The sequence below is a fragment of the Mesitornis unicolor genome, unplaced genomic scaffold, assembly GCF_000695765.1.
Source record: "Mesitornis unicolor isolate BGI_N332 unplaced genomic scaffold, ASM69576v1 scaffold4424, whole genome shotgun sequence".
Lineage (NCBI taxonomy): Eukaryota > Metazoa > Chordata > Aves > Mesitornithiformes > Mesitornithidae > Mesitornis > Mesitornis unicolor.
This window is the reverse complement of record NW_010181982.1, coordinates 65,987-91,223: the sequence shown is the minus strand read 5'-3', so window position 1 is coordinate 91,223 and position 25,237 is coordinate 65,987. Positions and strand designations below refer to the sequence as shown.

Here is a 25,237-nt window from a genome sequence, read left to right as displayed (position 1 = left end):
ACTCTAGAAACTTGTGATGGCACTTAGAGTGTGTGTGTGCATAAATGTATATATTTACATGTCAGTAGACAGATCAGCTTAAACGTAGTGAAAGACACTTTATGTCTCAAGATTTTGAATTGCTAGCTGAACTACTGGTGAATTACCATCCAGCTACTGTAGACAGACCTCACTGGTAACACTGGGGGAAGTGGAACGTATTTTTTCTTCAAGAAACGAGCTAGCGAGAAGACGACCTCTCAGTTCGCCTTAGACTCTTCTGATGTAAACAAAAGTGAATATCATGGTCGTACAAGTTAATTAAAATAAAACTCTCGCTATAGAAAAGACTCTGTGAATATTTTTAACCGTGTCAGCTTTAGTAAATCTTTAAAAGTTTTTTTAAAAGATTAGAGAATTATAACACATAATAGTAATTCCTTTTGGCAAAGTGCTTGCCAAGATAATCTGTTTTATCAGCATCATTGATAAAGACCCAGTATTAACTGCTGTGACCTAGAAATAAGGGGGACATTTTTATTTCCACGTCTTCTAATTCTGCTCTAGTCAGAGGACATGGCGATATAACCACGTAAACACAAATTGCCACTACAAACTCAGGGTCTGATTTTCCGGGTGCCAACAGGCTTGGGCATCTCGGGTGACTTGAAAGCTCTGATTGTAAAGAGAGGTTTCACAGGAGGATGTGTGCCATCAGAAGTACCAGGTGAACGTATCTAGGAAATGTAGACGAAAACTTGCAGGCCTGAATTAAAATACCGTCTTTTTTTTAATATTAAAAAGAGAAAGAAAGCAGAACAAGCAAACAAAAAACCCAAGTAATGTTTCTATGGTGAGTCACCTGTGTTATCATCTGTGTTGCATTGTGATTCCCTGGGTTCTGAATAAAAATTTTCTTTGCAATGAGTTAGCATAAATTTATCAGGCAATTGAATGTCCTGGTTCTTTGTATCTGTCTGCGTGCTCCTCAGCCAGCAGTGGTTGAAATTGCACAGCTGTGAGGAGCCTATTTCTGGGGAAATAGATTTAATTGTGTAATGAAGTTCACGGCTCCACTTGGAGTATGCCCGCAAGTGTACAAAACATTTTTAAAGGGAAAAAGCTGTTAGTCTGTATAAGGCAGTCTGTATGAAGCAGCCTTACTGTGTTGCACTTACAGGAGTGGCTCAAAATGTGTTGAGCCACTGGAGCTGAGTGGTCTCCATCCTCATACAGGTCAAGGAGATGGGTACTCTGCTTTTGAGGGGACAGGTTATGGTGTTGGCGCACTGCTGAGTCTCTCTGAGGAGTTCCAAGGCTTGGCAATATACAGGGAACGCTTCTTTTCTGGAGTGGTGACAGGCTGCCTCAGGAGAGAGTTCACCTCAAGTGTATGCTTGCCACACAAAATGCTGCCCTGGAAATGCCGTAGGTTGAGACTACTTAAGATGCTCAAGCGCATTCAGCAATTATTTCTATGTGCTGCATTGCCAAAGATGGTAGAAAAATATTAAAGCAATAAATATTGCTTTAAGTGTTATTTGTTTGAACTTTGATAAATGTTTTCCATATAAATGCCACAACTCCCAGTTCTCTGCTAAAAGTCTAAACATCTCTTTGGAGAAAATTGTGATGGGTGTGATTTATACCAGATTCCATCCGGGGTTATTAGGATGTTTGTGCATAGTAGGGTTTGTATCAGCTACAAACTGGGATGTAGGCAGAATTTAAAAGTGGTGGTGTGGGTCTGTGTGTTTGTATGTATCTGTGTGTGTGTATGTAAAATACCACATTCCTACAGTGTGTTGTGCTGTCCAGCATGAAGTGTAGGCTTTGTTGTTCAGCTTGCACTACAGAATTGTATTAATTACACACAAGTAAAGGCTTGATGAAAGTGGCATTGGGTTTAGATATTAGCAGACTATTGTACCAGAATAAGGATACTTAAATGCACAGTGCTGCAGATAAGCTTGCAAGCTACAACATTTTCTGAAGGGGATAGCACGAGAAGGGCCCTGATTGTCAGTTAGTGGGGGATGAGTAGCAGAGGTGTCCTGTAAACTGGACGTCTTTCCTGTATGCTCCCAGCTATGAGTGCTTTGCAGCTCTGGGAGCTCCAGCATCAGAGGTGCTATCTACTGAACAGTCCTTGACAGACTTTTCTCATTTAAGCTTGTGTTAGTTGCTCTTTCATCCATTATAAGCGGCTGGCATCTCCGGCATCCTGTGCAGAATTCACAGCTTAGCTGTGCTATGTGTGAAGAACCTCCTTGTTTTGGCAGAGTCACCTATTTGCTTCATTTGATGCCTCTGGTTGTAGTAGAAGATGGTGAAGAGGTTTTTTCCCTACTTGCTTTCTTCATGCTATTTGTAGATGCACAGACTTCTGTTGTACGCTTAGTCAGTCATCTCTTTCTTGACTGCAGAGTCTTTGCCTCTTTCACTACTCCTCATTTCAAAGCTCTTCTGTACCTTCTGTTATTCTTATCCCTCTTGTCAGTGCCTTCCCTGAGCACTCTGGGTGTGTTTGTGTGCCCACTAGCTCTGATCTTTAGAGCAGTTGCTGATAGCACCATGTAATTGTCAAATTCAATGTTCTGAAATTACTTGGATCTCCTTTGAAACCCTCTAAAAAATTATTCTGTTTGCTGCCTTCTCTTCCTCTGCCGCTGACAGAGGTTTCTGCAAGAGACTGCCCATCACAGCAGAACTATTTAGTCTTAAGAGCCTCCAGATGAATATTGCCTGGGCCTGATGATTGTCCTTTTTCACAAGATGAACACTCAACTTACAAGTGTATGAACACTCGAGTATTTGTCCCATAACCACGTCTACTGACACCACTGCTCAAGCCGGTTCCTCCAGCGTCCCTTGTCAAGAGAGGGTCCAACATGGAAGTTGTTCTGAGACCTTCCATCAGGTACTCAGCAGAGAGGCAGAGTTAGATTTATGCGTCTGTGGCTTTTATCTCCTGGCTGTGGCTCTTAGGTTTTGATCTCCTGTAGCCCCCAGACTCCCTCGCAGACTTCTTGAGTTGTTTGGAAAAGGATTTCTTAATCTCTCTAATGGGGAGGTGGGTGGAGGTGCAAAGTGTTTGGTGGGTGTGGATTGAGGATTGACAGTTGTGGAGGACTTTTAATTCTGTTACTTTTCACAGGTTTTCATATTTCCTTGTTTGATCTAAAAATAATTTTTATTGGAAAAAATGTTGTCTTTACTCTTACCTTGTTGCCAAACCACACCATTTGTTCTGTATGGGGAAAAGGGACAAGGTCCCTTTGCCGTTGCCCGTGTTATGTTCTGTGTTACATTCTGTTGCTGATGTTTCTCCAGCTCAGCTGCAGGAAGGTTGTTAGCTCTGATGCAGGACGGCGTTACCACGTCCCCGCAGGTACTGGTGGTGAACCTGTGCGTCAGCACTTCTTGGGCTCTGCCACCCCGGCCTCAGCAGATGACGTTTTGTACCAGACACTTGTGGTCCGTATGCCTGTAGGACAGGTAGCGGTGTGTGTATGTACAAGCACACAGAGCAGTGTCACATCTGATTTGTTACCATCCAGTGGGAGAGCATAACCAGAGTGGATGCACCTGACAGTGCCGTACTTCCCCGGGGCCCCTTGCAGACTGACCCGTGAGGTATTATCTTTCCATGGAAGCATCTTTCTGGCACCTTTGCATCTGCTAAAGACATCAAATGATCAGCAGGCGTTTAAATATTCACTCTCATTTTGTCCACGCCTTTTATTAAAGTTCATATAATTCAAAGAGGCTTTTAAATGGTCTGTGACTTAATTTATTCATTAAGGAATTCAAGCAATAAACAGCCTGTGTTTTGGCCTGATGCTAATGCGTTTTCTTTTTACTGTTGCAACTTGCAGGGATGTCTGTCTCTTGCTTTAAATACCAAAACTCTGTGTGCTCCTTGCTGCAGCCCTTGTACCTTGGCTGCCTGCTCGCTGACTTGTCAAATCACTAATGAACCTGCGCTTCTCCCTCTTCGGGCCACATTCTGCCCTCAGCTGAACTTGTTCAGGCTGAGTTGCTTCAGAGGTATTTCACTGTGTAATTTTTGGCCAAGTTGCTTACAGAAGTCTCACAATATTGCACCTGGCTCGGTTAATTTTATGCTAATTAGGCGTAACTCTTCCAGCAGCAATCCTTTCAGCCAGTTTACACAAATCCTCTATCAGTCAACTCTGTGTGCTTCTCACCTCTACAAACTCTTGCGAATTGGCTCTTTTACTACCTGTGTAGGGAATAAAAGCCACTTGTGTGGCACGGATTAGCAGTGTAGCATGATCAAGTCAATGGTAAGTAACGCTGGGAACTATTTAACAGACAGCAGAAATGTTTCCAAGTTGGTTTCTTACCAAGCAGCCCAAGCGCTTATGTTGGATAGTAACGTCAGAGCATTGGTACTGCTATGTTAAAGAGGTGTTTGGAAGTCTTTTTGGGTAGGTATTCCCAAATGAAGAACCCAACCTCTTTAGGCATCTTCAGAAATCTCTTAGCATTTTTTACTCATTTTGGGCCTCTTGGATTTAATAAATGGAAGAGAATACCTCTGTGTAAGAAAGAAAATGTGTATTATAAAAGTAAATTACAGGCAGAGGTCCTGGCTTTATTTTCTGTCTTCTTAAGAGGCAAGGAGTGCTCTGTAACTGGAACGCTTTCTGCATAAATCACTGCATATGCTACGTGTCTTAAATGTGAATGGAGGACTGACAGTTTCATGTTCTCCAGTGGTATGCGTGTGGTTATAGAAAAACACTACGTAGGATGCTCGAAACGTGCAACAAGTGCCCCAGTCTATTGGAGCTCTGAGGGAGTTGGGTGTGGCACTGGGGAGGGTGCCTCATTGCCCCATGGACGTGGAATGACGTGGGAGTGGCTTGCAAATGTTTGGAATAAGGGCTTTGGCAGTCCAGGGGAGGAACATAGAAAGCTACATGTTAGAGGAGAATTCAGCTGAATTCAGCTTTTCTGTTGGTAAAATTGGGTACAGACATGGGCAAGAAGTGTGGATGCCCAGTAGGGGAATGGACTGGTGGTTCTTTTGACACCTGGTTGGGAAGGTCAGCTCTTTGCTGGTCACTTCAATCTTAAAAATCAATGCTTTACAGCATCTCACTGGAGGTTTATAGAGCAGGTCACAGACTGAGAAATTGCAATGCTGATGACGGCAACAGAAAAGAAGATATCACCATCTAAATCCTCCTTCTTTTACCACCAGAGAATCATATTTTAGAAGATGTAAACAAATGTGTCATTGCTCTCCAAGAAAAAGATGTTGATGGTTTAGACCGCACAGCTGGTGCAATTCGAGGACGTGCTGCTAGAGTCATTCACGTTGTCACTTCTGAAATGGATAACTACGAACCTGGAGTCTACACTGAGAAGGTGTTGGAAGCAACGAAGCTACTGTCCAACACAGGTAAGGGTCGGTTACTCCCAAGATACCTGAATTCATATCGCTTACAAGTGCACGGGCAACCAAATACTAATGTACCTGTGAGATCTATTAAAGGCTCCATTTACATACTGTAATGAAAATTAGTGGGAGTTATTTGCAGAGTTGTTGCAAAATGAGAAATGTAATTTTGCTCTGTTGACTGGCTTAAAATTCAGCCGTGCACAAGGTCTCCCTGAATGTGTTTGCAGTCACTGACTGAGCTGTGGACAGCTGAAACACTGGGGAATGAGTCCCAGACAGTGAACCAGGGCTTGAAAGTCGTGCTGGTTGTCTTGCAGTATTGTACCAGGCTCTGTCACTGTTGAGGATCCAGAAAGAAGTTTTCTGCTGCATTGACCCAGTAGATTAAATTTTGGGTTATAATTGAGGGTAAATTTTGTAAAATATTTTTGTAACTCGTAAAGAGACATTGTAGATTGTAGTCCCCCAGTCCAAACAATAAATGAGGGTGTTTTGCTGTGAACCTAGCTGGTAACATCCATATAGGGTAAGGAATGACTGTGGTTGCTGCAATGAGTGCTGTGCCAACTATTAGTTGTTGGTTTTGCTTTAATTACAGCTTAGATGAAGAATCAAGTGTGACACTGAAGAAAGGAACAGGCTGTAAAAGGCTCTGTGATGTTCTTTTTGGGGTGCAGTGAGTCACTGAAGTACAGCAGTGCAACCTGCCCTCTTCCAGTACCTTGTTAAACTTGAGCTTCATGATGGTAATATTGGGGTTTTTTCCCCCAAAAAATATGTACATCTATAGAGGGAATATTAAACAAATGCTTAATATTTTATCCCATAATTTCTAACTGCTTCCCCAGGTATTTTCTCCTTATACACTAGGAAGGATGTGATACACTTTTCACTGTCTAAGGGGAAAAAAGCAAATAGCAGAAGAGTAAACAGAAATTGAAGTGGACGTAAGACTTGAGCTACATATTGTTGTACTTCTGTAACAAATGTTTTGGATTTAAATGAAGCTGCAGAGTTTTCAGTGCTAGTTAACAACGAGGCACTCACAGGTCTTTTATGGGAGCGTGTAGCACAAAATGGCACTAGGGTGGGACTGACTGTGATCCTGTGCTCTTAATTCAGTTATGCCGCGCTTTACTGAACAAGTAGAAGCTGCTGTGGAAGCACTGAGTTCAGACCCTGCACAGCCAATGGATGAAAACGAATTTATCGATGCTTCGCGACTGGTGTACGACGGAATACGAGATATCAGGAAAGCCGTGCTGATGATCCGGGTGAGTGCAACCTAGTTAAAAAGCCTTCTGGATTTCCACTCACTTTCCAGCACCTTTACTGAACTGACATGTATCAGTGTTATTGAGAGCAGACAGCGTAAGATTTTCGTTTAGCTCATATTAACATTCTGAGTCTTACAAACTGCTAATCACTCTGTGGAGTACTTCAGAAGTACGTTTTGATTCAAATTCATTAAACAGATCTAAGCAGCAATGATAGCCAGAGTTGTGATGCTAAATACCCTTCACGCATCTCTTGTAATATCATGTTAATGCCTTGCTTGTTAATGTGTGGAAATCAGTGACCTTTGATTTAACAACAGCAAGTGGCTTCTTAACTATTAGATGCTTTTCGATGGTTTGAGAGCTTAGAAGTAAAACCCGACGGCTCTTTATTAAGTAAATTTTGGGAATTAATTGTAGTTCGTCAAAAACAGCTTTAGATGAATTCAGTCCGTAGTTCCTAGAGCATGTGGTTTGTTAACTGGCTAACCTCGGTAAACAGGGACCAGTTCAGAGAGGCTTTGTCTCCTGTGCTTGCGTGTTTCAGGTGCAGTGAGCGTGACTTGGAAGTCCTGATTTCTGGTAGGTCAGGCAGCGCTGGTCTGCAGGGAAGATGCAGAAGGGCTCCTGCAGTTGATTGAGGGATGCAGAAAAGAAAGTTCTAGTTGAGGCTGACCTATGGGGATATTTCTTGAATCTTAGCATGGTAAAAACGGGCAGGAGTCAGACACAGCAAAAACAGATGTAGAGGGTTTATTCCTTTTTTTCTTTCTTTTTCCTTGTACCCCTATGACTCAAATATAAATGCCTTCAGGAGAAACTGTCTTTATCTTTCAGAATGGTAACCATGGTAGATGCATTTTGGTGATAAGTAAATTAAGGACATACAGCCCCAGAATATATGTGATTACAGTAACCATTGCAATAGTATCTTCCGTGTTTGCTGCTTAAAGCAAAGAATCAGATGGAAAATCAGAAGAAAAGCTGACAAGCACATATGTGCTCTCCATAGAATTTTTTTCAGACCTAAGCTTAGGCTTTAAAGACAACCAATGTCAGATGAAGATATCAGGGCTTTCCTGCTATGCAGACAAACTAATTCGATTCACCCCCCGCTAAAGTCCTTGTTATTCAGGACATGCCAGCACGTCTGCCAATTCCACGTCGTCAGTCATTAGCCGAGCGGGTGATGCCAGGAATCCTGACGTTTCCCCTTGCGCCGCGTCTCTGATGTCAGGGTGCCACAGCTTCATTGCAGCTGCCAGTAGCTAAAGGCGGCTCGCTGGTGACACATCAGTGACTTACAAAAAAGTTAACATGTTAGTAGTTGTTGTCCAAAGGGCTGTAAGGTCTAGAATGTATTTAGGATAAGAGAGCCATGCAAATGGAAATGCCAGACCACCACTTCTCCAGGGCTTTGTCTCAAACTGGACCACAGGAGTAACTGCGCTCGCAGGGGGATGCTGCTAAGCTTGGCTGGGGCAAACGAGCTGATTCAGTTGAAACTTTGCCCAGTGGCACTTGTTCCTTACGGGAACCAGATGGAAAAGTCACTCAAACACTTCACTGTTGTGTTTCTGCAGTGTATTTTCAAAATGAAACTCTTACTCTATCTGTAGGTTATTGAAGTAAAGCTCTTTTCTCCCTGATCCCCAGGCAATTTCTCATCATCCCCAGAGGAGTTTTTGACCTTGACGACAGGTTGAAGGGCAGAACTACTCTTTGTATAGCCCAGGTTGTTTGGGCTTTGGGATGGAGAAGGGGGTTTGAGAATCAAACAGTTTCTAAAGTTGCAGCAGAACTCTTTTCTTTGTTTTTTTAATTTTTAAAATATTGATACACTGAGTTAATTATTAGTATATGTCCTTATGCTGATTTTGTGGATATTTTCTTTTTCAAGGCTTGGAGAGGAGATGGTGGCTGAAACAATGTCGGCATAGTCACCTTTGCTTTTTGGCAACTATTTTGCTTATCCTTCTTCATTTTAACTGTGTCACAAGATGTCTGTATTGGAAAACAAGTTTGTAAAATTCAAATCATGGGAAAGAAATCTGAAGAACAGGGACTTTATTTGCATCTTATCGGTTAATCACAATTTATTGCATTGATCAGTGAAGATCTTTGCTGACCCAGCTCTGCAAAATTGTCATCAAGAGCCACTCCAGGCAACGATGTAGTATTTTGACAAACATACTGTTTAAACTTGATAAGCTTTACAAAAGTTCGCCAGCTATAGACCGGCAGTAGCAAAAATAAATCCTAGGCAAGCAAGAACTAGGTCAGATGTGTTTAGCCTGCAGCATAAAAGCTGGCCCTTACTAGCTAAAAAATTCCAGCTTTTCCTGGGGGATAAGAATAAATTTCGATACATTTTATCTGTTGTTAATTTAGTCGATGCTTTGATTCATAATTGTGCTAAAGACAACGTCTGTGGTTTTGAACCAAGCCTTAAAGCTGTGTGTAATTTTAACTTCAGAATCTCAAGCGAAGCTTTTACATTTGACCAAGTTGCAAGAACTTTTTTCTACATTTCAAACCTGAGTGTGTTAGTGTCCTGACAAATCTCAGATGTTTAGTTACTTGTATGTAATTTTGGGGATCCCTGTGGTGTTTAGCATGAGCTAAACAAGCATATTTAATCACACGTGTTCACAAGCTGGATAATTTACTTTTTTGTTGAAAATGTGAAATAATTTTTACATTCTTTCCATTCTGTCTGCTTGAAAAACAGTCTTCTTGTTGATTTTTGGAGACACAAAATCTGTTGTTTGACTCAGACTGAATTACTCTTTCTCAGACTCCTGAAGAGTTGGATGATTCTGACTTTGAGACTGAAGATTTTGATGTCCGAAGCAGAACAAGTATTCAGACCGAAGATGATCAGCTCATTGCTGGACAAAGTGCAAGGGTAAGGAACAAATCTGAGCATTACAAGACTGTGACCCGCCTTCAAGAAATGGTTCAACTCGTCTTTGAAAATCCAGGTTAAATTTTTGGTGGCGATGGTGAAGGTGTAGGATCAGAAAACTGGCGTTCGTTGTTTCCAGTTTTCTTCTGATGAGGTTAAGTGAAATGCTGCCTGTGTTGGTCTGAGGGACGTCAGAAACATCTCAGGTTTATTTTGGATGTTCTGAAAGATCAAAATCCTTTTAATACCGATGAACTACTTTATAGTTTGACATTGTTGACGTTGTAGGCGCTGCCATTTAATTAAGCGAGCTCCTGCAGGGAGATACGGGGCAAATCATTCCACTGTTCTAATGTGATTTTCAACAGGGAAGTACTAAGTCTGTGGGCAACAAATAGGTAACTCTACAATTCAGGCATATTTGTACAAAACGTCTCCTCATGCACGTGTAGGTGTGTTTGGCCGCTGAACATTCAGTCATGGCAATGCTGAGCTTAAAAATGAAATCATTTCAAGTAACTGTATTTCCTCTGACTGTTAAAAATGAAAGCATTGGTAAGCAACAGATAATTATTAATAGGTAAAAGCTTAAAATCAGTACATTGAAGGAAAAACGGGCTTTACCTATCGTTTTTCTTTGACATGTCCCCTTCTGGATCGATAGCAATTTACACTCTTGGTAAAGTGCCACACAAGATTTTTTGTGAAGGCTTTTCTAGCCTAAAACCAGGCAAGAAGCAGCCAGGCCTTGTTTATCAAACTTCTGCCATGTTGGCTTTGGCATTATACTAACTGAGAGTATTTTTTATGCGCTCCCTCCTTGTACAGGCACTTTCTATTCCTGTCCCTCCCTCCCCTTTTACTTAAATGCAGACATTTCTGATTTACCTTTTAGCAGGGCTGCTGCCAGAGGCTTTTCTGCAGACTCCTTTTCACCTGCTCCTGAAGGCATGAATGCTCCTAGTATTTATGAAGGCAAGGGCATTGACTCTCGTACAGGCTGTAAACCTACTCTAATAGATTTTATTCAGGAGTAGGCACATACTCTTTTATTTTCACTTACTCTTTCCTCAGTATGCATGTTTCAAAATAGCACATCTAGTTTTTGCAGGAAAGAAACTCATAATATTTCTTCTGTGCATTGCAACACTGAAAGATACCCAAATGGATTTTTCTTTTAAAAGTCTTACATTTTGTAGAAAAGGCAAGTCCTGCCTCCTCATACAGTTTTTCTTTGATGGATTGTAATATCTGCCTAACTGGTTCGGTGTTTTATCATGCAAAATGCCTGTGTTTCATATGTCAACTTGTCTTCCTGGGCACTCTTTCTTAAGAAAGAGCATAAACTTTGGTTCAGAATGGAAGGAAATGCTTCTATAAAGACTCTAAGTAGAGGATTGCTATTGAAGTTTTATCCCCCATCTATATGACTTAAATGGGTTATTAGTGAAATGTTGAAAAAGCCTGCTACAAGTGGGGGCATAAGGCAATGTGAGAACTCTCTCTCTTCCAGGCTATCATGGCTCAGCTCCCTCAAGAGCAAAAAGCTAAGATTGCTGAGCAAGTCGCAAGCTTCCAGGAAGAAAAGAGTAAATTGGATGCTGAAGTATCAAAATGGGATGACAGCGGTAATGATATAATTGTTCTGGCAAAACAAATGTGTATGATTATGATGGAAATGACAGACTTCACCAGGTGAGTCTTTCTAATTTGTGCGCACAACTGGCTCAGTTCTCTCAGAACTGGCTGGGATGCTGATCTTTCAATGAAGTATTTTGCAAGTACTCTTAAGTCTTACTTGTAATTTCCTTTAAATGGTACCCTATTAAGGCCTGTGTATTAACTTGGGAGATGCATTGCTATGTAGTGACTGGGTGGTAATAAGTGTTTAAATTGATCTGTAGATACACAGCAGTTATTGCCTGCCTTTCTTTCTTAGGGGTGATTTTTGTCCCATGAAATACATATATATATATATTTGCTCAGTTCCTTACAACATTAAATTCTATGAGCTTCTTGATATTGCTATACTGCAGAAATAGTTCCTAGTGCAGTTATTTGCAAAAGAAAGAGAGGGCTTTTGATGCCTTTTGAAATTTATTTGCTAGATTTTATACAACACTGTTTTTTAAACTTGATGTTGCATTCCATGAAGAATGCAAATCTGCCGTCTAAAATGTTATCTCTCATCATCATTAGGTTGCTTAAAATAGTAAAATTTAAGATGCTTTTATTCTTAGATGTTCTCTAAATATGGGGAGGGGCTGGAAGGGGGAAACGGTCTTGAAAATGAAGGTGCTGTAATGGTTGCGCCTGCCTATTTCTGTGCAACCGTTTCCATGCGGTTTGGGTGAGGAATCACTTCCAGTACTGCATGGAACAGGATTAGTAAAGCAATATATAGTTCACTCTTCTGGTTTTCTGGTGCTAAAAGGTAGGCTCGGTTCTGTTTTATAGAGGTAAAGGTCCACTGAAAAATACGTCAGATGTGATTAGTGCAGCCAAGAAGATTGCAGAGGCTGGGTCAAGGATGGACAAGCTGGGACGGACTATTGCTGACCATGTAAGTCATAATTCATTTTCATAAGCCTCCAGCATAAATGAGCAATAGGAGATCTTTTGGTACTGCAGACATGATGAACAGAAGAAAATGTGTTTGGTTTTGGGGTTTTTTTAACTGTTTTTCCAGATTGGCTGCTGGAAAATTCTAGCCTTTCCTTTTGAGCTGCTCTCCTGCCACCCTAAGAAGTGTAAGCAGCTAAATATGTCCAGCAGTAACACTGGCAGCTCCTTGGCTTAAATCAAGCACGTACCATTTTAAGGTAGCAATATGCCAGCACAGCTTCATGTCACATAGTATCTAGGCCAGTTTCTCTAACTGAACGGGACTGAAACTGAATTTGTGTCACTTCTGCCATGCACAGAATATGCCCAATACTTTCCACAGCAATGACGAGTCTGCATACACAACACCATAATTACAGCACGTGGCCTGTTGCACAACCTTTAATATTATTTTTGAGACAGCTTTTCAATACTAACTATTTTCAAATGCCCCATGGACTGAATGGTGAGGTTGTCAAAACTCTCCAGGTTTTTTTTCGTTGTCTGCTCAGAGTCGATGAAGACTCTGTGTGAAGTGACCCAAGCATTCTCTGCTCCGTCACAGCTTGTTGTGCTGTATGTACAAAGGCATTTGAAACAAATTCTGTAGGATTGAATGAGTATGGACCAGCTCGGGGTTTTATGCAACGCATCTGCCCATCTTGAGTCACCTCAGAGACTGGGTTGGGCCAAGCAAAAGTGCCTTGAGTCTTGGTCCACACCCAAATTGCAGAGAAACATCAGCATTAGTAATAATTTTCTGCCTTCAAGAGAAAACCTGAAATGCAGGTAGGTTAAGTGTGAGATCATGGACTAAACTTCATTTTGTACAGCTGTCTCCTGCGTTTCAGTCCTTCTCTGAATGTCAATTCATAATGCAAAGTTTTAAATAAAACTCTGTCACTTTGGAAGTAAATCTTTGTAATGCAGATCTCTCTTTACCTGTTGCATCCAGAGGATGTTGTCTTCACCCTGATTTATTAATGATGCGATAAGAAATGTTCAATGGGGATTTAAAGTTGAAAAGTGCTTTTTAAAAGGGGTCTTCTTGCTATAGCATTTTGACAACCGTATTTCTGGAAGAATCAGGTGTGCTGCTGCTGTAGGTAAATGAAACAAGGAGCAGTTTGTCTTGCAGATCTCAGAGGATCTTGGGCTGAAGGTTTGCAGTGGTTTTTTTTTAATTCAGAAGTTTTATGCAAACTTGGTGTATGGTTTTCTGCACTGAGCCATTTCAAAATATACAAGAAAACGAAATGGCTCCTTCTAGTAGAAGCAAGGTCCTTAAAAATGTAAAAGATTAAGCACATATGTGAAGATAAATATGAGCAGGACTGTACAGTTAGTCATTTTGACAAGAATATAGCTTTTTTTTTTCCAACTCTATACTCTACTAATACTTTCAGCCTGCATATTTCATTAGATATGCTTACATACTCTTTAGAAACTTGTAGTGATCTGTTAATGTAGAACTGCCTGACAGTTACAGAGGACATACAGTGCAACCGTTTCAGTGGAGCACTAATGCCTTCCTGTGCCTAATACGGGCTTTTAACAAATGGATGGGTTTTTATGTCCTGTTCACCATGTGACACCGAGTGAATCATGACCCCTTGTGTTAGTGTGTCAGGAACTCCTAACTCCTGCCGTCAGGCAGTTTTACAGCACATTTTCTTTGAAACCATAAAAGCTATTATCCAAGGTATTTCACATCTGTTGAAAAGTGTCTAGCCATCAGCCGGCAGATTTTCCCAAAGGTGCTCCTGCTCCATCCTTCACTCAAAGCAGCAGCCTGACTATGGGAATATGAAGAAGTTATGAGTACCACACAAGTGATTTGCAGCAAGACAATTATTTTCCAGATTATTTTTTTACCGATGTTGAAATATTTGCAAAGCAAAAGAAAAATTCTGTTGCTCTTTCTCTTTGATAGTGGTGGGAGGGTGTATCGGTTTCTTACCATTACATGGAAGGTTGCTGGGGGGAAGCGTAGGGATTGCCCCACTTCCCAGAAGAGCGCTCCAGCGGGCTCTTGCTGTCAGGATTGGTCTGGGGATGTGCAGGCTGGTCTGGGGATGTGCAGGCTGGTCTGGGGATGGACAGGCTGCTCTGGGGATGTGCTGTGGCCAGAGGCTGGTGTCGTCCTGGGTGACAGCTGTTGCCACGTGCCTGTCCTGCTGTAGTAACTGCTTCCCTCAACGCCTGCTTTCAGCTCCTGCGACCAAACAGCGCCGAGCCTTGTGGTTACATAGGGCTGGTGGGGGCATTTTATTGTGAATTATTGTTACCCTAAACTGGAGATACAGTGGGAGGAAGAAAAGTCTTGGCAGTTGCTTGCTTACACACCTACCAGACATGTAGGGATGGGGGTTGTGTGGCTGTTTTAATCAGCACACATCGTAGGAGAGCTCTTCTGTCTTTCCATGCCCCTTTTCTTTGCAAAAAGGGAGAAAAAGGGGATTCTGCTTCTCCACAGGCTCAGCTGGGGTGGTAGGAAGTGAATGTGCGTGTGTGTTTGCTCTGTCTGAGATGGATCCTGGATTTGACTTGGAGCAGCCAGCTTAGCTTTTTCCACAACCACCATTGAGTCTGTGGCAGCATCTCAGTTTGGAGGTTTGGGCAAGTGGGGATGTCCCCCAACACCCGTTTGTTTCCATCCCCGATGTAGCTATCTGCTGTGACCGTGCTGTGGGAATCCTCCCAAGCTCTGCAAACAGGGCTTTTTGTGTCTGTGGCTCTTGTAGGTTGGTACAGTAATGTAATCTTTCTTAATCAGTGTTGAAATTGTTGCCTTTTGGGATTTTTGGTTTTTATCTGGGTGTTCCTGCTTAGGAAAGAACAGGGCTCACACAGGCATCTGCAGCGCCTTTTGTTGATATTCTTTTTTTATCTTGTGTTACATCTCTATTCAAACATCATCTGTCTTAGAACTGAATCCTCTATTCTGCTCATAGAAATAGCACACACAGTGTAAGATGTGGTTTTCCAACTCACGTCACATCGATACATACAACCGAATAATATTTCCTATTCCACTGCTTCCCTCACTAATGTTCCGCTGCCTCCTTCAGCCATTGGTAAACACGTGGCAGCCCCTTTCCTTGAGAGTGTCTTTCCTTAAATGGTTTCCATAAACTCACATCCCATAAAGTACCTTGAATTGTTCAGCTGTCCTTCTGACGTGCCATATTGTGCATTTGTCAACATTCAATTCAATCTGCTGCTGTGCTGCTCGTTCACTTTGTTAGATGAGCTGTTTGGGAGATGGAGAGCGTTTTCCAAAATGGTAATTTCAGCTTTTCATTAGCGTTTTGGCTGTTGCTATTTGTGGACTTTCTCTGAAACATCTTGTACTGCTGACTAATATTGATTAGCTTAAAAAATTAACCTGCAAGCTTTGCTGCTTTGTTATTCAGAGTTTTCACTTCACTGATGGAAGCAGCGTGTCTGTGTAAGAGGTGCAGATACTTTGGGTGTTTTCGTGAGCTTTCCTTGGGAATAGGAGGGTGAGTTCTGTTGGTTTATGGACACATAGGGTCAGATGCCCATAAAACCCATTCAGATCTCCATAGCCTGTGTTACACAGCCTGATCTGCTTGTCCTAGCTTGCCAGAAATCCTGTTGTAGTGCATTGTGTGTATGTGTGTGCTGCCTTAGATCACAGCTCAGCACTCTGCCATACAGAGGCATCTCTATATGCAACATGCAGTACAGCTGTTTTCTCTCTGCTGTGCTGAAATACCACATTGGCTTTAAAAACCCCACTTGTTCTGGCCCTGAAAAAAGCGAAGTTATTTATTATTATTTAAGGTTATTCTTCCAAGCGTACCATGTATATTGTGATTATACTTGACAGTTCCATTGTAGAGGATCAGGGTACCGGATGAGATGGGATCTTGCTGTGAAGAGGGGGGAGTGGATCAGAGCTCTCAGATGGTGCAGCTCTCTGAACCTCAGCAGGGTCTGGTCGGTGGGAAAAGCAAGCAGGTGCTGGGTGAAGAGAAGCAAATGCTGCTTAGAGCAAGACTCTCCTCTCCTTGTCACACTGGACACTGGTAAATTGTGTCGCCGCTCGTGGTTTCTGTGGTGGTTTTGGTGCTTGTCTGGAGGCAGCCGGTGCCAGGCATCCCCAGGACAGGTGCTGCAGGGGCAGACCTGCACTGGAGGGCAGGAGCAGAGCGAGGTGTGCCCTGCTTGCCGTTGAGTCAAGCTAAGCCTTGGGCGGGGAAAAGTGTTTGGATTTTGTATGCGAGTGCAGGTGTGTATGGGGTGCTGGAAAGCCTGCATTTAGAGATTGGGGCTTGTGTGCCAAGACCCTGGATTTAAGATTTAGATCCTGGATTTTAGATTTAAGGAGTTTCTGGATGGGGTGCAGCTGTCTAGGAAGGATGGAGATCACTGCAGGGTCTGCCTTTGGTGCTCCTGCCATCAGAGTATATCAAAGGCTGTTGTCCTGGGCACTGCTTGCAGCGCAGCCAGTGACATCTGGAGGTCAGAGCTGGCCAACGGCCCCAGTGTTTACCCCACTGGGAGATGTTTGGTGCCCCACACTGGGGGGCAGGCAGCCCTAGGTGCCCCACTAGTGCTGCACACACAGGGCAGGAGTGTGGCACGCGTGCCCTTGGGTTTATTCAGCGGCGTGGAAGTCTGGTGGGCACAGGGCTGGAGGAGTTCAGTGTGTGCCAGCTGCTCCATCCACTTGTCTTCATCCAGAGCGTGCCGGCAGATCTGAGGTGGCCCGGTGTTCTTTGGGGGAGCGATGCTGGCCACCGTGCTCGCTGCTGTTTTGAAAGGTACTGCAGGACTGGCAGAGGGAGTGAAAGGCTTCCCGAAGCCTTCTGTCTTATGCTTGCAGATCCCGCTTTGGACTGTGGCTGCCACTCAGCAGGGCTCCTCTTGTTTTGCAATGCAGCGTGAAACTGGCTCATTAATCACCTCACGGCTCGGCTCTGCAGCGCGAGGGATGGCCCTTCGCTTCTGTCCGAGAAAACAGCTTTCTGAACTGCACTGCAGTCCCCGGTACCTTCATAGTCTTTCAATTGCAAAGCTGAAAAAGTTACTTTTATCTTACAGATGAGTGCTTCAGCGAGCACTTTAAAAGTTTTATTTCATGCCTGGTGACAAATCTAGTTTTCACACTGCTAAGAAATGGGAGCAGGAGTCAGGAAAATATCTACTTTGCTGGATGTAATTGAGTAACTATCGGGTTCATCATTTCCTAGCTTAAAATACTTAAGATTGGAAATTGAGGCTGGGTTTGGTAATGTCTGCTTGAGATCTTGGATATCAAATCGTTGCTGCTGTGTCCTATACAGTGTAGAGGAAGAGCTTTTTGTAGTTAACAAACCTGCTCTGGAAAGGTTAGATAGTCCTCTTCCTCCTCCTCCTCCTCCTCGCAGGGAGCTCAGGGGCAGCCATGCAGCTGAAAGGAGCCCCAGGGCTTTTGTCCAGCAGCTGCCCCTGTGTTCTGATAGCCCGTGTTTGTTGCTTCTGGTTTTTCATCTGTATTTGGTGATGCCCATGTATTGCTCAGTTGTCTTTGAAAAGCAGAGCTCAGCAGCATGGGGAATGATCTCTGGAGCACATTCACTATCACAGCACAGAGCCGTTGGTTTTCTCCCTACATGATTTCTGTTCCGGTTTTCATGATTGCCAAGTAAAACTTCACCTTTGTTTTTCCAGTGCCCCGATTCTGCGTGCAAGCAGGACCTCCTGGCCTACCTGCAGCGCATCGCGCTCTATTGCCACCAGCTGAATATCTGCAGCAAAGTGAAGGCTGAAGTTCAGAACCTCGGCGGGGAGCTGGTTGTGTCTGGGGTACGTCTGCACTATGACATGGCCGGGTCGGGCGGTTTGTCGTCCAGGGCTAGCAGTTATTCCAAGCGAAGATTTTATGCTAAGCATGATAGAATATAGACAAGAGGGTGTGGAGCATTCAGAGTTTTAATGCATGCAAAGTTTATAACGCTGCTTGCACTGCCTTGTTCTTGGAGGAAATGCTTACTCTTTAAAAGGGGGCAAAATACACACTTCACTTTTTCTTACTCAACTGTCTTTGGAGACAGATTCACTTTACCTTTGTGTCATCTACTGTTTTTCCAAGCTGTTTTTCACTCTTACTGAGGTTAAATCACTTTAACCAGTATAGCTAAACTTAACCCCATGTCTCTGCACGGCCTTGGAGCATGCTGGGGTCCTGCAGTGCTCCAGAGATGTTAATATTTCAAAATAGCTGTGCCCTGAAGAGTGCTGGGATTTTTAGTGGCTGCTCTGTTTTGTGACAGCTGAAAGCTGCCGCAGGCCAGCCTGCTTCCTTACTCTAGCCATTACTTAGCAAATAATTTTTTCACTGTAGTTCAAGAAATGCTTCCTCCTAAGAGAAATCTGTGTGACGGATGTTTGGGGCAGGGAAGCAGAGCTAAATTCTCAGTTTTTTCTGGCATATTCTTCCATGCCCCAGGCTGGTATGTTTGATCACTGGGGCTTTTGTCCATCCGTGTCTGAGGTCGGAGGTTTGAGGAAGGGACAGAAGTGGCTGATAGTCAGTCCAGTATTGCTACGTGAATCTTTAAAACCAAATGGAAAACAACTTATCCCCTCCCACCACCCGGATATCTCAAGTGTTCAAACGTACCAGCACATCTTCTTTCCCCGCAAACAAGCTGGAATCGTTGAAGGAGTGCTTTGGGACAGCCGCAGTGGTGGGGGCCTGCAGCAGTGGTGGGGATGGACCCAGAGCTTCTGCTCAGCACCTTCGCAAGGGAAATGGGCCTCTCTGCTGCCGGCCCCACGCACCCAGGGTTCAGCACAGCGGAGCCGAGTGATGAGATGTAATGAAACGTGTGCTCTGTGCGTCCCTGCTGCGTCCTGATGTCCTGTTAGCCGCAAGGCTGAAGGCATCGAGCTGTCAAAGAAGTAGATGTGTCATTATGCAATAACACAGACTCCAGGGTTTTACTGCAGTTACTGTGTCTCCAGAATTTACATACACTTCTGCCATAAATTAGTTATATGAACAGGCTGGCATCTGTACTCTAATCTCCTGGTTTTATCTGTTCTCCACGAGCCTGTCCACTGTGGGTAAATATTGCCAGGAGTAGTGTTAAGCTTCTATCAGATTATCCGATGAAGACCTCTGCCAGTCCAAGGACTTCACCTGTCTAAAAGTAAAATTCTCTTCTGCACTAACATCCCCCCATGCATATACCACAGAAATTTTGTGACAGCAGAGTTATAACCAAGGCAGCAAGAGCTTGCACCCTAACCAGTCTGACAGTTCGTTTAGAGAAGTACCTCCTTGCTTTCATTGCATTTCATGTGGTTCTTACTGCTGTGAAGATTCATGGAAACAGGCAGATGCAATTGAAGTGTTCTTCAGTGTGACGAGAGGGGCGAGGGAAGCAGACGACACTGGAGGGCGCAGATCAGATGTGTGGTTATGTTCTCAGCACACAGCACGATGGAAAAGAAGGTGCCAGCACCATAAGAAAAGCAACCAGGCTCCTGCTTGATTTACTTTGCTGCCAGATATTTTGGCTTTCCCAAAACCTTCCTCAGATGTCTCCAATGTGCGTAGAGACAGCTGAGCTCTTGTGTAAGCTTAAGAAACCCTGCCCAGACCATCGGGCATTCGCAAGCTGGGTCCCAGCTGGAGCAGGGCACTGGCACCCAGAGAAGCGGGTCCCCGCTGAGGTCCCTTCTGTGGGCCTCCCCCGTCTTTCCCACCCTGCCCCATTTTTGGCTCCTCGTCTGCCATGTGCTACAGCTTCGGCAAACGCATTTTTTCCCCTTATTTTAATGTTCTTGTAAATCAGGAACCACCTGGGAAAGGAGCTCCAGGCCTGGGTGAAGATGCAGCTGTGTTCCTTCCTTTCCAACACAACTTAATATTCTAGACTGATTTAAATATTTATTATCAGAGATTATGGTATTACTACAGCTTTATTAATTTCATTAGAGAATAAGCTGCTGTTAAAGCTTAGTCACAAAGCAAACAGCAGCATACAAATCTTTCTGATTGCCATTAATACGGAGAAGGCACGGATCAGGGGCAAACACTGCGCTTTTTTATTTGGCACAGGCCAGGTGTTTACCACTTCAGTGTCCAAAGAAAAACACTGCCTTGAATTTGGAGCCTCAGATCTCACAACAAAACTCAGAAAAATCAGGTTTTGAGGGCTTTTACACCCTAGGACTGCCATGTTTTCTGGAATAATGTATTTGTGTGGGTTTCACGGCGTATTTAACGTTTGCATGTTCCCATTTGGCAGGTGGACAGTGCCATGTCTCTTATCCAAGCTGCCAAGAACCTGATGAATGCAGTGGTGCAGACCGTGAAGGCCTCCTACGTGGCATCCACCAAGTACCAGAAGTCGCAGGGCATGGCTTCGCTCAACCTTCCCGCCGTCTCTTGGAAGATGAAGGCTCCGGAGAAGAAACCCCTGGTCAAGAGGGAGAAACAAGACGAAACCCAAACTAAAATCAAGAGAGCGTCCCAGAAGAAACACGTCAACCCGGTGCAGGCGCTCAGTGAATTCAAGGCGATGGAGAGTATTTAAAGAGAGGTCTGCCTTGGTTCTTTCTTTCTCTAGCCCACTACTGCTACTTCCAGAACTCTACTTTTAATATTCTAAGGATTTTTCAAAAGTTTACTATTCCTCAAAATGTATTTACTTAATATAATTTTGATAACTTTGTTTAGATTATGTGGGGAAATACTCAAATTTTTAAGTCCTATCAAATATAGCTTCAGCCTGCAGAAGTGTGTTAATTTAGATTGCTTTTAGATTTCAGGGGTGTATTTCTAGCAGAAAATTATTTTGTATAATCTTGCTTTAAATAAAATATTCTATAACCAAAGAGGTTATTACAGTAACACTAACAGTTAACACTAATAGCTGAATCATGCTACTCGGAGACTGCAGTTTTTCATTGTGATCAAGAGAGGAAAATTAGATCTTTTCAGTCGAAAAAAGTTAAATATTGTATGTATTAGTGTGCTCCTGCTGTTGGGGTGGAGAGGGAACAAGCTCTGTACGCTCAAAGGAGCAGGAAAGTACAGCAAGCGCTCGCCGTGCTGCTGCGACAGCTGGAAAACATCTGGAAAAACCACTTGCCCTTGCCTGGGTTGGACTGCGCTGGGGGTGGCATTTGGTGGTGCGTGGTTGTGTGATGCTCCTGGGCCACGGGTGGCTCCCGTGGGTGCCCAGTGTCAGGGGCCCTCCGCCTTTCGGAGGGGTTTTCACACGCGTCTCTGCTGGGGAAGCACCCCCAGCAATGCAGTCCAGCACCACCCGGCGTGGAGGGGCTGATTACTCCTGTGTGACACCGGATGGGAATTGTAATGCCTGGTTACAAATTACTCGTGTATTTTGCTGCAGGACACTAATAAAGTTGCTTTTCCCAGCCGGTGCTTTGTGGTGCTGTGAATGGAGCGGCTCAGCCCGCCCCTGCTCCCCCTCCCCGCCATTCAGATGCAAATCGGCTTTGTGCTCATTTCTCATAATTGCTCCGCATCCCGCCCTGGGCTTCCAAAGGCACCCAGCAAAGAATGTTTGCTCAGGCTGCAATTTAGCCTATACATTATTTGTGATAACTGTAGCTACAAGGTATAATTTCACTGTCTTATTTAAATCTTAGGAATTTCAGTGTGTTCTACACGTACCCATAAAGTCCGGTATTCGAGAAGCGCTGGTGCAGGTCACAGTCATGTTGCTGTTTCTGTAGCAGTTAATGTTTGAAATGGCATCTGAATTTCAGAGCTGATCCTTGGCAGTGTAATGGTATAATTTTATTTGTCTTCATCAGTTTATCATTTACTCTATCAAGGTTACTGCTGCCACGTCACCAATGTGCTGATCAGAACTAAGATAAATATTTCTTGCGATATTTTTGCCAAATTCATTATGTTTTCAAGCATTTTAGCCTGTCGAGGTAACAAACAGCTGAATTGCATGTATACACACTAGTTGTTATATGCCTTTGGCATCTAAACAGGCATCTCTGGGAGGGTAGCCTAACGTGTGCATCCCGCTGATGCTCAGGGGTTAATGGAACAGGTAAGCTGTAGCTCTTGTCTTATCTGTTCTTATTAACTGCTTTTATGCAACAGGATTTTTTTCTTTCCTGGTGTTAATAAGGTCACATTCCCTGGGCTGTGCTCAGTGGCTCTCTTCAAAATAAATACATTACTCCCTTGCTAGAAATGCGTTTGTTAACAAGCTTTAAAGAACGACCCAAACCTTTTGAGCATCAATTTGGTGACAAATTAGGAAGCGGTTTCGGCTGATGACTGGCTGGGGGGCAGGAGGTGGGGGAAGCTCCGGCCTCTTCACTTTGAGAGGCAGCCGTGGGGAATGGGAGGGCAAAAGCCCCAACTCTCACCCACAGAGGAGATACCTCAAGTAAATCACTAATGGCTGTAACTTCCTAATTGCTCTGGTCAGGAATACAATACATGGGCAGGGGCTGAGGGGAAAGGAAAACCCCACCTCCCCAAAGCAGAAGAATTTGGTGTTATATTAAAGCCAATCTTCAGTTTCTGTGCTGCGTGTGGTTACCAATGCGGGTGCTGCTCCCCAGGTGCTACGGACGCTGGCTCAGCGAAGATCAGCTCTGGAGCCGGGCTGAGCGCCTGTGCTGCCCGTTACAAAGCTCCAACAGTCAAGCAGGCGACCTTGGCTACGTGGAGGGGCCTGCTGTGGATGAGTTTTAATTGCATCATTGGGGGGACAGGGCTTTGTAGATCTGTGAGTTGTACGTGTCACCAAAACCCAGATCGTGTGGGCCTGGAGGAGGCAATTCCTCATTTGAGAGTGACCCCAAAACCCCTGGTACCTCGGAAGGAGCCTGGCACAGGAGCAGCGCCAGCTCTTGCCCATGTTGCCCTGAGTGAAGCAGCAGCGGTGCCTGTGGCTTGTTCAGCACCGGCCCCCAGCGATGCTGCGAGCAGGTGACTTGGTGGTTTAAAACAGTGACTGTGCTGATCCCGCTGCACTGGGTCATTTCGGTCTTCATCAAAACCTCCTGTGTCAAAGTGGCAGCGACGCTTCAGGGCAGCGGTGCTGCGCTGCACAGTGAGGAGGGTCCGGACACGAGCGAAGCTGTAACTTTGTCAGCCAATTGAAAGGAGTTGCAGTAATTAGTGCTTGAGGTAATTAAGCGCTAGGGAAGGGTTCCTGCCGTTGGTCTCCGCTGCGGCTCCTCCTCGTTTCAGAGTGTAAGAGCTGTGTGGTGCAGGGTGGCAAAGCTTTCCTGCCTCGGTCCCCAGTGGTGTGCAGTGAGCAGAGCCTTTCAGTCCCTTCCCCTGCAGCTCCACATTGCTCCCCATTCAGTGGGAGAAGAAATCCAGGGCTCCAGGGGCTGGGGATGGACGGGACCTGCAGCAGCTTTGGGCAGGGAAGGGCTGAAGAGGGACCTCCCTGACCTCCAGCGTGCGTGGTTGAAGCAAGGCACGGCTGCTCTAAAACACACCAAAGTATTTGTTGAAGAGGAAGGAGTTGGGTTTTGGGGGTTTTTTGCGCTGCTGTGGGATGGCAGCAGCTGGGGAGGCCGTGCCCGAGCCCAGCAGCACTGCAGCCCCCCTGTCCACCCTGCGAGCAGGGACCTGGCTGCACAGGGATGCTCAGGAAGATGAACCTGCATCATCCTTTAAAGTGTATTAGTGAAAACACATTAAATCCCCAGGAGACACTCTCATTCCAAATTTCAAGTGCTCTTAATTCAATTCAGCGGTGAATCAAGCCATGTTGAATTTATGCCGCTTTAATTGCGTGTGAAGGCTTTGCGCTGAGTTTAACGCCAGTTAACGAATGCCTTTCCATTCGGGGCTCTCCCTTCACCTGCCCGGCTCCGAGAGGGGCAGCCATGGGCAGGGGGATCTCAGAGCTGCATGGTGGCCCCAGGGCTGCATCCTGCAGGCTTTGGCCAGCGCTGGTGTCACAGCACTGACACCCAATGGGCTGCTGCTCAAAAACCTCCTAGTTTTAGTACTTTCAGGATTAGGACGCGGGGTTTTGGGGAGATGAACAGTGAGGGCTGGTCCAGCCAGATCGCTGCTGCTGCGGGTTTTCTCCCTGCTCAGCCCTTAAATAGGTGTTAAACCACCCATAGCTCATTAAACCCAGCTGCCAAACAGCGACCAGACGAGGCAGGGCTGAAGAACTCTGCACACCAACACCCTCAACACCCTGTGCGCCAGCTCTGCTCCCCGGCTGGAGCCCCGCGGGTTTGCTCTTCGCAGAGAAAAGCCCCTCCCCGGGACTGCCCCGGCCACTGACCTGGGATGCGTGGAATTTTTTTAACCTACAAAGCAAAACCTGGCAGGACTGGCTGGGAAATAAATACATCTCAGAAAAAAAGAAATAAAGACCAATCATTTTTAGCCCAGCGAAACGGCCTGAACTGAAACCCAAACCCAGAAGGACAAAAAAATACCACCACCCCAAATCAATACTATAATCAGCCCTGCTACTTACCAGTGACAACTGACACTGCAGGGGGTAGCCAGGAACATTTTGGAGCACCGAGGGAGGCTGATGGCCCCCTCGATCGCCTGCCGGGCCTGGCATGGGGAGGTCCCTGTCTGGGTTAGCGGGGTGGGGGGGGATAAATCCCGCAGTTCCTCGCGAAGCCCCAGCAGCGTTTGCTGCGTGGGCACAGCCCGGGCCCAGCTCAGGGCTGGGGGGACAGTGGAGGCCACTCTGAGTTTTTAATGTCTTTTTCTGCACTTGGCGTTGCCAATGTTGATGCTGCAGCCCCGCGATCACTCGAAGCCAGCGGCCGAGCAGCAGTGAGTGCAATACCTGTTATTGCCAGGGAGCAGCTGTGAAAGTGAACACAGGAATTACAAACAATCACCGCCTCGCCGCACTGGGAGCCGGGCGTGCGCCAACGGCAGCGCTCGCAGCACTCTGGGGCCAAGAGCTTTGCAGCCTGGCGCTGAGACGCCCCAAAGCTCGCTCTGCCGTCACCTCGGTCGCTGCGCTGGGCAAACCTGTGCAGAAAGAGCTGCTGGCCCCCGCCCCAAGCCACCCT

The 25,237-nt window shown here is 44.9% G+C and overlaps 1 protein-coding gene across 1 annotated transcript in view; it reads left to right on the top strand.

Annotated features, from left to right (window-relative positions):
* Window positions 1-21,065, top strand: part of CTNNA1 (catenin (cadherin-associated protein), alpha 1, 102kDa) — a 47,316-nt gene extending 26,251 nt beyond the window's left edge. Inside the window, exons 5-11 of the mRNA XM_010183604.1 lie at window positions 5,213-5,413; window positions 6,536-6,687; window positions 9,488-9,598; window positions 11,112-11,293; window positions 12,056-12,161; window positions 17,885-18,019; window positions 20,473-21,065. Of these exons, the coding sequence (XP_010181906.1) occupies window positions 5,213-5,413; window positions 6,536-6,687; window positions 9,488-9,598; window positions 11,112-11,293; window positions 12,056-12,161; window positions 17,885-18,019; window positions 20,473-20,760 (1,175 nt within the window). The 3' untranslated portion in view covers window positions 20,761-21,065. The remainder of the gene's footprint in view (window positions 1-5,212; window positions 5,414-6,535; window positions 6,688-9,487; window positions 9,599-11,111; window positions 11,294-12,055; window positions 12,162-17,884; window positions 18,020-20,472) is intronic.
* Window positions 21,066-25,237: the final 4,172 nt, after the last annotated feature.